General features: G+C 39.2%; 1 protein-coding gene across 2 annotated transcripts in view; it reads right to left on the reverse strand.

Annotated features, from left to right (window-relative positions):
* The window catches only part of LOC102236672 (signal peptide, CUB and EGF-like domain-containing protein 1), a 113,239-nt gene that overhangs the window by 62,853 nt on the left and 38,349 nt on the right, over positions 1-12,037 (reverse strand). For both annotated transcript variants that reach the window (XM_023350161.1, XM_023350160.1), the window contains exons 5-6: positions 5,034-5,162; positions 1,294-1,410 (exon numbers count right to left, since the gene is read on the reverse strand). In XM_023350161.1, the coding sequence (XP_023205929.1) occupies positions 1,294-1,410; positions 5,034-5,162 (246 nt within the window). The remainder of the gene's footprint in view (positions 1-1,293; positions 1,411-5,033; positions 5,163-12,037) is intronic.

Raw genomic sequence — 12,037 nt, forward strand, 5'->3', positions numbered from 1 at the left:
AGTGAGAAATTATGTCAGAGTTACTAAAGGTGGATCAATCGACTCTTGAATCTTCAGGTGTACTTATCATTTTTTATACTCAACATTTCCATTTTGTGTTCATCTTGGTTTAATGACTGTGTTTAATGTAATAACAGTTCTATGGTTTTGTACACTCAATGTTAGAAAAAAATATTGTATAGAGCAAATCATGAGGTTACAAAATCTAAAATTCCGAAATAAGTGGTAGTGCCATTAATCCTCCACAATTTGCAAGCATTTGCCGCTAAAACACATGACAATCTGTTACAGGCACTGCAGACCCCATTCAGGCTTCACAAGCCTGTATCAGCAGGGAGGAAGTGAAGAAAGAGGTAAGGAAGAACATCCTCACTTACCTGGAACATTTCATTAATCTTCAACCAGTTATAAAGGGAAAATGAAAAAGTTTATTCTGGAACAAATATAACTAATATATTCAAATATCGGAACTATCCCTTTGGAAGACAAATTAATGTCTTCTATTGTCTCCTCTGTCTCCTCAGTGCTACACCGGCATTATTGGCAGCGATAAGACCCGCCTTCTGGCTCCGATTGGTTGTTTGGTGTATTTCTACACATAGCAGTAGGACCGCAAGGAGGAGACAGAGGAGCTAGATTTTTTTCACAGATTATCTGTCTCATATTACTCTGTCAGGATGTAGTGACAGTTTTAGCAAATGCGTAAAAAAATGTTTTTATAAAAGTTAACTACTGCAGCTTTAAGACAACTTCACTTGTGAGGTCAGTTTTACTGAGGAAATGTGTGTGCAGCAAGCTAGCTATCCAAACGGCTCAGTAGTATCCAAACTAGCTATTAAATAAAAACAAACTCAAAGTTGATTAAAGTTCCAGGTAAAAGCTTAAGAATGACAACCACAGTAAAAATCAGCCCAACATTTATAGAGCAATATGTTTGGATAAAAAGTCACACTAATAAATGTTCATGAAATCAGCTTGAAAAACCAAAGCAGCTCAGGTTTCAGGGTGAGATTTAAAACAAGCATAAGTCAGGAACTGGAGCTTAACAAGCAGCAGCACTGTGTTCCATCTGTGCTGTTTTTACTGTGTTAATTGGCAACATTCACTTAATAAATGTTCAGAATGTTTTACTTATTTGCTGATTCTCTTTGTTTTCACTGTGGAAATTGAGTTAGAAATTGAAATGCTATGATACCAGGCTAACGTGAGAACCTTTGTAAACTTGGAAGCTGATCTGCTCATTTAAAGTCATGAGGTTACATCATTCGGGAGGCCATGATGGCTGTGACTCACCGATGCAGGTCTTGCTGTCTGAATGCAGGGCGTACTTTTGGTGGCAGCCACAAACCGGCCCTGTGTCCGTATCTTCACATGTGTGCTGGCACCCTCCGTTTCCATAGTTACAAGTCACTAAAGAAAGGACAAATTTAAATGTTACATTTTGCTCTGAGAAGAAATGACATTGTGTTTAATTTTTGTTTTCTTGTGAAAATCAACACCACTGATCACACCTGTGTAGAGTTTCACTGACGCATTATCAAACAAAAAACTCTAATTTTGACCAAACAGTAAGAATTTATATTCATAAAGGTTCTGGAAAAGTTTCAGTTTTGGAGATACAAGGTTTCTGACTTTTCTAAAAAGAAAAAAATATATATTTGACATTTATGGCAAACAATAGAATGATGTAAAAAAAAAAAAAAAAAGTCAAGCAAGAACCAAAGGGTTCAGTGAGTTTTCAGTTCTTTTGCATCAACATTTAAATACAATCATATTAAATAAAGTGGAGTCAGCCAAGAGCAGCTGGAGGACATCAGTGGGTAATCAAGTGAACTGTGCATTTCTTGGTTGGTTAAGCTCCACATGCATCTCTCCTTCATCACTGTTTCTGTCCATTCTTACAAACGTTCTAAGTGTGCAGCAACAGCTGAACTGAGAGAAAGTCTGAACATATTATGTCACTCAATCAGATTTAGGTGATATTTATGCTAGTAGCGGGAGTCCATTCAAATTTTTTAATCGAGTAAATCTCGGGGTCTGTAATTAATTAATCGCAACTAATCGCATTTCAATCAAAACGCATTTATTGACCAAATAAGAAACATGTTCAATTCAAAAGACCTCTTAGCAGGTAAATTATTGAATAAACAGACAGCTGAGCTCAATAACAAAGATATTTGTTGTTTTTAAATCTGATATTTTGATTCTTCAGTCATTAGATTGGAGCAAAGTGTTATTCTGTCCATTCATCTTTCCAGAGTTTCATGAACTCCTGATCATTCATGGAATTTCTTCATAAATATTGACTGTAGCCACTGACATTAGCATTGGAGACGGCTGTGCTGCTGCTGCTGCATGTTTAGCATTAAGATGCTATTTTAGGCTGGAACAGCTTCACTGATAGGCCAAGCCAGAAACGTCTTTGTCTTCCATTGCTGTTGTTTGTCACTTTATGGGTGTACCAGAAACAAGCAAATACAAACGTTCTGGCCAAGGTGGTGTGTGCGTACGACTAGAGTCTGTTGAAGCATATTCTACACATACCAAAAAATGACTATATTGGAAGCTCTTTGCTCCCATTTCTTAGTCAGAATTATGTCCAGTTTTACCTATCTTTGCCAATTTGCAGACTAAATATCTAAAGGTCTCTCTATCATAAATGTCATGTTCAACTTAATATCGACATCTCTTTCTGTAACTGTGAATAAAGTCAGGAAGATAGAGGGTAAAGTGTCAGTTTGAAGTTTGCTACAAACAATGTAAGGGACACAGAAAACCTGAACTCCACATCACCCTGAACCAACCATCCCCACACTGAAACACGGTGGTGGCAACGTCGAGCTGTGGGCATGCCTTTCTTCAGCAGCAAATAGGAAGCAGGTTGTAGCTGATGAAAAGATCAACTCTAACTCGAAGATAAAGTTGAGCTGAGAGAAAGCAGAAGGGGATGCTGATTGTTTGGAAGCACAAAATGGGTGCATTCACACCAGCCCTGTTTAGTCTGCTTTAATCAAACTCCAGTTTGTTTGTCAAGAAAGTCCAAAAGTCAGCATCAAACTCTGATGCTGACCAAAACAACTCTGATGTGGTTCAAGTGTAAATGTAAATGTTAAACGGACTGGATACCGCTCCAAAAGCAGGAAGTGAACTACAGCACAGGGCATTCTGGGTAAAGACAACCAAAACAAACACGTGAGTCTAGCACTAGTGCGAGAAATGGCTTGTACACTTATCCCACAGAGAAATCCTACAACCATTAAAATCTGACACCACTTCAGTTCTGTTAACATTTTGTGAAGAAGGAAGTTGCTCAGTGTCTTCTTCAGACATTTTCATGACTGCTGCAGCACCCCCACAGGCGAGTGGGGGAACATGTTGCTCAAAAGTACTGGATCATTTGACACAGTGAAGTGCGAAAGAGAACTGCAGCAGCTGAAAATGTAACAAATGTTGCAATTTTGGTCCCCAATCAAACCCAGTCTACCAGACTATCAGGTGTGAAAACACCCTTAATGTCTTTTTTAAAGTTGTTTACTGCTGTTATGTTCCGTCATGCTCAACAGACCAACACTGCACTGCAGCTTTTACTGCTAGTGAAATATTACCACAGCGGAGAACACATTATAGCTTTACAGAGACTTCTGCAGTGCTCACACTCTGTGAGCGGAGAAAAAGATATGCCAAATAAAGTGCAATTAAAAGCTTACTTTCCCCCTGTCAAAAACAGCGGCCCTGCATTCCATGGCTGCACACACTGAATGAGAAGTGAGAAAAAACAACTGAGCTGTAAAGAGTTGTGAAATCCCACTACTGAATCCTTCAGCACCTTCAGTTTGGGTTGATATGCTCAAATGGTTTTGGAATTAAATGTCCACCCTCATATTTTACCTCTGAAGCCCTACTGGAAGCTGTTAATCGTGCCTGTTACTGATGTTTATCACCAGAACGGCTCAATCTTTTCTACCACTATGTAAACGCAAGAAAAACAGGCTAATAAAGAAAGCAGTTAAAGATTTATTGCTCAGTGGAACTGGAAACAAAATGGAGAGTCAACTGATTGTAAATCTATGCATTTTGCTAGATGTTTGGTTTTCCTTTCTAAATATAAATATTTACGTATATATAAAAAATTTGAAAAAAACAAACAAAACAAAAACAGCTCTCATTAGCCATGTTGCTAGGTGCATGATGCTAGCTCCCTGCTGGGTCGTTTTGCCCCTCAGATCTACTGTAATTCTTCGTAGCATAAATTCAACAGAAGCATTTCTTAGAAGTGTTCATCTTTACATCGCTCAGTTGTTGCAGATTTCACCGCTGCACATCCATGATGCAAATCAATGGTTCGACCACATCAGAGAGGGGCCCTACTGGACTGAGATCTGGTCACTGTGGGGACCACTGGAGTACAGTGAACTCATTGTTGTGTTCAGGAAACAATTTTGAGATGATTTGAGATTTTTGATGCCATGTGGAGTCCTGCTGGAAGTAGCCGTAAGAAGTTACGTAGTTATGTATTCATCTGCTTGATGTGTGATGACACAATGAGAATTATCTGCACAGCATGTTTGGGTTGAATATTAAACAAAATGAATTACTATTGAATATTGTCTTTATTATAATTTTAAAGCACATTTGAAATTTTACTGCATACACAAGTAACTATGTTAACTATAAAAATGCTGTATCAAACATGACTTAAAAGAAATTTCACTTTGTAATTTAAAGTCTTGATTTTGGGCCTGTGTATCTTTAAAAACTTCTGATCTTTATAAAATTCATGGCTCCTCTATTAACTCATTAACAACGATTTTACCAGCTTTCAACTGAGAAGTAGCTCCTATAATGAGCTGATGCACAGTTCCACCAAGTGTTTGCTAATTGCTGCTACTAGTCTGAAGGAGCTGAGTGGGGTAGTCATGAGGGAGGGAAGTTCTGTGAGACAGAAGCTTAGAACCATAGAAGCTACAGCAGTACAAAAGTAATGATTCTATTTTTTTTTTTGTCACAGCATGAGGATCAGATGTGATACATACATGTGCAGTCTTTCTGGTTTTTGGCCAACTCAAAACCAGGCCGGCACTCGCATGACACCCCGCTTTTGAAGGGAGCTTCCCTGCAGATGTGAGCACAGCCATGGTCTTTGTTCATGCAGTTCATTCCATCTGTTCAAAGGAAGAGGACAACGAGACAGGGGTTAAATCAGAGGCATTTCTGAGTATGGAAAACCAAAGCTAAAATTCTAACTTGATTTGCTCCTTTCCTAAAAATAAAAGCAAAGAAAAAAGTCACAGTAGAGTTGCATCACCGATCAGATTCACACCAAACCAATCACATCAATGCTAGCTAACATTAATTATCTATCTATTAATGATTATCTTCTCTAAGTGGACAACCTGATATTCAATGTTGATGTTGATGATGTTTATTTCTACTTATGGTTCTAGCACCAAAGAACTGGCCTGCAGATCAGATGCTACAGTAAAGGTTACATGCTGCCCAACATGTTTATATGTGAAAGTATCAAAATTGCTAGAAAACAGAGAATATTGTTTTTAACGGTCACACATTGGAGAGTTTCATTTCAGGTGAATAATGTTTTGTCATCAGATTTAGCTCTTTACACTGAAGTTCTAAATTGATTGAGGCAGGAGAAGCATACAATTTTTGAAAACCAGTATACAAAAAAGAAAAGCACAAAAATGCCACTCAAAATTTTAGACAACTAATTATGTTTTCAGCAATACCCCATTTTAAAGAGATACCTCCTGTTCAGTTGGGATGATTACATCAATTATAAGAATGTTGCTAAGTCATTGTATCCTGCACATCTAGAGTCAAATCTCTTCGTCTGACTCAGTTCTTAGTCAAATCAGGAGGGAACAAAACTATAAGATGAGCTACTGTAGAATCCCCCTCAGAGAGATGATACTTAATCAAACACTTCTGATTTCATTAGTTTCATTGTGGCAGATGGTGGCTAGACCGGCTTATATTTCCAAACCTTTCCTGTAAATCCATGTATGGTTCTTAACTCCAAATTATGCTTAAGTCTTTTGTGCTTAAAAATCTGAGAGAAATAGACATTAATACAACTTTTGATAAACATTCAAAACATGCACTACTAGAGTTGTCTACCCACAGTCTAAACACACAGTGTCCTCAGTTTCCATGGTGAGTTAAGCCTCGTTATCTGACCCGAGATGGTTCCAAGGACTTCAGCATAGCACCATTTTCCCCCACAAGGCCCCTTCACAAGAGAAAAGTGTTTTCTTAGTAGCTGTTAATGAAGCTGTCCACTTCCAGTGGACTATTACATAAAAATTCAAAACAAAAGAGGCTTCATAGGCTTTAAAGGAAAATTTCACTTATTTTTAATTACAACAAGGCAAAGATGCAAAACAATAAAAGCAGTTGGTAGAAACAGGTTTGAAGAGCGGCCAACACAAGCACCGGCCATGTTTTAAAAGTAAACTCATAAGTAAGCATTGTTTCTACAATCTATTAAGACCTGGGAAAAGTCAAATAAACCGAGGCAGAAGGAGAAGTCGGACATAGAGCGGTCACTCAGCACAGTTAAGCCTAAAACAGCAAACGGAGCAGTGGGTGCACATCGATGAGATGAGGCCGAGACCCAGGAAGGGAGAGTCCAGATCAAACTGACACTTCCTCTACTCCGTCACTGATTACCAGCGTCTGATCTGCTGACTCATATGTGCTGACAGGTGAGATATTTCTATGGTTCTGGTGGAAAACTATATTGATTACTTTTCTTTATTAAAAACACCGTTGATTTAGCAATGATAAAAACTCTTATTTTCTTTCCTAAGCAAATGAAACTGCTTTTTAACATGAATAAACCATATCAATAGTAAACATTTACTAATCATATTCAATAAATAAGAATATGCATTCTGTTGAGGCTCATTTGTCAGATTAAAAGTACCTTTTGAAAATAACCTTTAAGTTGGCATTATCATACTTTTCATAAACCCACTTTCTTGTAACATATAATACTGTATATTATTTATTGGTCTGGTATAATATTCCGATTTTAAATCAGCTACATGTGGAAAATCATCATAATGATGATTTATCTATGTAATGAGTATCACAATGAGAAACATTTGCGTCTGACACGCGCTTAACATATTTCATGTGTCTTTCAAGTATGTTGTAAACATGCAAACAATAAAAACCCTGACCATCGGCCAATGATATTTGTGAAATCCTAACCCTAATCCTATTTTTACCCAATAAGTGTATTCCTTGGATGAAAAAGAACAAATCACAACCAACAAGCCAAAATGTCTAGGAAGTGACAGAAACGACAGAACTGTGAGATTTGAGTAAAACACAAAAGAATAATCTACTTTTTGTAGCCTATCAATATGTAATTAAACTACATGCTCACTTTAGGCGATTCTATTTGCATTTGTAGATTTATTGAGCTACCATGAGATGTGATCCCTCAGAGCCAACTCATACCACTGTGACATCATCATGTTTTACAGTAGATATAACATAAACTGGATAATGTGTAGTGTTTTCTTAGACACGCAGCATTTCACATCTAAGCCAGAAAACTGAATTCTTCAGACTTCTTTACAAGTTCACAGTTTCCCTTTCCACCGTTCCAAACAGTGACGATTCCCAGGCTACCAGGCTTTGATTGGGAAACATTCAGTTCAAGCTGAAGCTGAGTAAACACAGCTTCAGCTGAACAAAAAGTTGATGTAGTTTCATCTACTTTATACTAACTTTACACATAGAAGAATCAATTTGTAGCCAATACTACCCAGGAGCATTGACAGCCACCAGAAGTGGGCTGTCCAAATGTTTCTGAGGTATTATGACTTCCTACATTCGTCCTGCTATCAAAGCCCTGAAGAAGGAAGAAAAGACCAATTCAGTGAAAATAGACATGAAACAATAGCAAAGTCAGCACAGAAGTCTTCATATACAGGCTTCCAGTGGGTTTCTTCCAACATTGGGTTTCTTCTCACCACTACGTCTTAAAGGCCGGATTGGTGGAATGCATGAAGAACAGTTTTTCTGTAGACAGACATGGACGGTCAAGCAGCACGTCCATCCTCTATCCATGTCCAGATAATGGATTGAACAAAGCTCTGGGTGATGTTCGAGAACCAATATTCTCCACAACTTTAACACCCAACAAAGAAAAGTATTTTTTTTTGTTGGCCCTAATCCTCCTCTGTAGGACGTTGTGGTAAAGTGTTAATTCTGTTATTTTAAACTGAGGCTCTGTATGATGTACAGCTTGACCAGCTGAGTCCAAGATTTCACAAGAAGCTGTTAAGTTTTCACAATAACTCCACATTTGAATGGTGTCCATGTTCATTTTATAGTCATGTTGGGATTTTTTTTGTTCTTTTTTTTAAATCCAGCAGTTTCTGGAGATGGCTGCACAGTGGCGCAGTTGGTAGCACTGTTGCCTTGCAGCAAGAAGGTCCTGGGTTCGATTCCCGGCCAGGGTCTTTCTGCATGGAGTTTGCATGTTCTCCCTGTGCATGCGTGGGTTCTCTCCGGGTACTCCGGCTTCCTCCCACAGTCCAAAAACATGACTGTTAGGTTAATTGGTCTATCTAAATTCTCCCTAGGTATGAGTGTGTGTGTGTGTGTGAATGGTTGTTTGTCCTGTATGTCTTTGTGTTGCCCTGCGACAGACTGGCGACCTGTCCAGGGTGACCCCGCCTCCCGCCTGGAACGTAGCTGGAGATAGGCACCAGCAACCCTCCCGACCCCATTAGGGACAAAGGGTGAACAGAAAATGGATGGATGGATGGAGTTTCTGGAGATGCAAAACTACAAAACAATTCTTAACACTCATCTTTGCTCTACAGCCAGCATGGCATTTATTCCAATACAGTACAATACTTCAAGGTATCGTGAGGAGCAAATAAATTGAATACAATAATAATCACTTCAAAACTTCAGCTGCTCTGATTTAATACTTTGGTTGACAGAATGTGACACAGTTTGAAACCAGGTGATGCAATATGAAAACACAAATTAGGAAGAAGTACTAGAACGATGATTTGAGAGTGAGTGAATAAAGACAACCACTGAACAACAACTTTTTTGAATTTTTTCAAAAAAGGTCATCATCTCAACACGTACAAAAAAATCTGATGACTATTATTTTATTCACTCAGCAGTGAGCAGAAGTTGATTCAAACAGAGGTCTTGAAATTATTCATAAATGGGAAAATGTGAACTTAGGGTGTTTTCACACTTGATAGTCAGACTAGGTTCAATTAGGGACTAACATATGATTTTTATTTATTTTTTTCATATTTTCAGCTGCTGTGGTTCTCTTTCACACTGCACTGTGCCAAATAACCCAAGCCCTTTGAGCATCCTGTTCCCCTCCTCACCTGTGGTGGCGCTGCACCAATGACCACTGAAGGAAATGAAGGAGAAACCTCTGAAGAAGACACTGACCGCAACTTCCTTCTTCATGAAATGTAAACTAAACTGGAGTGGTGTCAGATTTTAGTGGTTGGAGGACTTGTCTTTTGTCCTCTCGTTTCTCCTGCTAACACTAGAAAGACGGGTTTTGTTTTGGTTATGTTTACCCAGAATGCTGTGCACTGTAGTGTACTTCCTGCTTGCAGAGCAGTCTCCCGTCTGATTGGTGTTCAAATATGCATTCGAACTGTATCAGTGTTCACTTCCAACGAACTGATATCAAAGTTTGAAGGCAAACCAGAGTTTGTTTTTTTTTGGTCTGCGTCAGAGTTTGATTAGGTGTTCACACCTCCCCAAACGAACTGGACTTTCTAGTCAGACAGACTGTAGTTGGATTAAAGCAGCTTGTGAGGCTAAATGAGGCTTGTGTGAATGCATCCTGTAATTTACAACATAAAAATCTTAATGTTTAGTTCTTTTCGAAACCATTATCATCAACTTCTGGAAAGCCTTCCAGGAGGAGATGAAGCTAGCGCAGTAGCAAAGGACAAAATGACAGCCTTACTCAAGTTTATATGTGCATGAAGGCAGGAAAGAAAATACTCTTGGCAATACAGGGTAAGACTATATGATTTTTGCCGGCAGTTAGCAGGGAAATTGTAAGGAAAGGCTTCTTCCCTCCAGTTCCAGTGAGCAGTTTTGTTTAAACTGGGAGGTCAGCAAGTTTATAACGACTGAAGTTCCTCACTGGGAGCCCCAACAGGTCCAGATAAAACAGAGACTTCATGGCCCAATAAGAGCCCACAGGACAGAATTTGTCTCTCACCCAGTCTCTCCACAGACTCTTTTACAATCTTCTGTCTTTCTCTTTCAATACTTCTTCCTCTCATTATCTACCTCAACTTGCATCCCTCTCACTCTCTCAGGAGCAAAGACTGGAGATGAAATCCAAGCATATCACAGCCGTGTTATTACAACCTGACTCTTGGAGTGTTCCACCCCAAAGCCCAGTAATTCTGGCTGGCAGCATGCAGTAGGAGACAGAGAGAGCGGGTGGGGGTGGAGGGAAGAGAAATGAGGTGAAAGACAAAGACGGAGAAGGACAGGAATGTAGAAGAGGAGGACTGACAGAAATGGAGAGAGATGGAGATGGAGGAGAATAATTTAGAGCCTCCTCCCGGTTCCTCTGCGGCTGGTGAGGAATGATTCGAAGCGGAACGCCAGCCTCACGGCCCGATCGCCTCACCGGGGACGAGGAGAGATTTCACAGCTTTGCTTAACTGTGGAGCAGATGTGATGAGAACTTTTGAGGTGAATGAGAACCTCACGAGTGGAACACCTGCAAAAATATCACATACTGACTCAAGGCTGCAAGATTGTAAAAACAGAAATCAGGAAAAGACAATATTGCCTCATCGGCCCCCAAAAAACAAACAAAAAACAACGTTTGAATGTTTTTTTAGAAATTTGTTAATTTCACACACGACATGATATCCACTGTAGCTTTCTCTGATTAAATGGCTACAGCTTCATCCGGAATATTCAAAATCTTGCAAAACTCTTCCTACTCCTTCAGCCAAAGCTGATGATGAGATGGACTGAGCTGAGTACAAGAGGTGATGTCTGTCAGAGGCTGCAAAAGACTCGAGGCAAAAAGGAATAGTTCGGATCAAAGTGTAAGAACGGCCCAGTCAAAAGTCCACACTAAATCTAACTGGGAATCAATGGGACGTTTTGGTGTGAAAAGTTACAACACATCAAATCCCAACAAAAGGCATTAAAGCTATGGTGGGAACCTGACCAGGTTTATAGAAGTTCAAGGTGTTGGAATACCTTTGCGAGGTCGTATAATCAGGCTCAATTTTACGACGGCATGTATATCAACTTTGTCTGCTCTTGTCTACATTACAGATTTCCAAATGAAAGTCTAGATCAGCCCAATGGTTTTTTTGGAAACTGCTTTTGTAGACTTATGAGGTTAAAAAGAAGGTTTTGGCCGGTGGCGTGCAAAAATGTCTTGAAAAACAGCCGTGTGCCTCGCCAACTGTTAAGCTCAGGGTTGGATTGCTTCTATTTTGTGCTTCTGTTGGGCAGCCAAGAAAAACGTCTGTTAAATACTGTTGACGTTTGGAAGAAAACATTTCGTTTCATGTAAAAACTCCTTACTGGATCATAATAATGATCCAAAACACATTTCAAAATCAGTATTGGGACATGTCAAGAGGCATAAGCTGAAGAATTTACTGTGATAACATGATATCCCAACTTAGAAGAGCTACAAAAAACAGAGAGAATGTCTCAAAAGAGCATTGGACATAATAAGACCCACTTATGAATACAAAAATTAGAACCAGTCTGCAAGGAAAAACAAGCATCCCCATAAAAAGAACTAATCTGTAGAACTAGATAAAGGATTTTCACCTCATGCCTTGTTCTTTCAAAATCAAAATTAAGTCAACAGGATTTGTCTTATGTAAAGCTATAGGAGGAAAACACTTATAGGAGGTGGAACTACAACCTCTTTTCCCTTAACGGTTCCTTCATAAACCAGCAAAGACAAGCGTTTACATATCACCAACCAACCCAGCGATATCTGACGTGAGCTGAC

Source organism: Xiphophorus maculatus, chromosome 17, assembly GCF_002775205.1.
Source record: "Xiphophorus maculatus strain JP 163 A chromosome 17, X_maculatus-5.0-male, whole genome shotgun sequence".
NCBI classification, from domain to species: domain Eukaryota; kingdom Metazoa; phylum Chordata; class Actinopteri; order Cyprinodontiformes; family Poeciliidae; genus Xiphophorus; species Xiphophorus maculatus.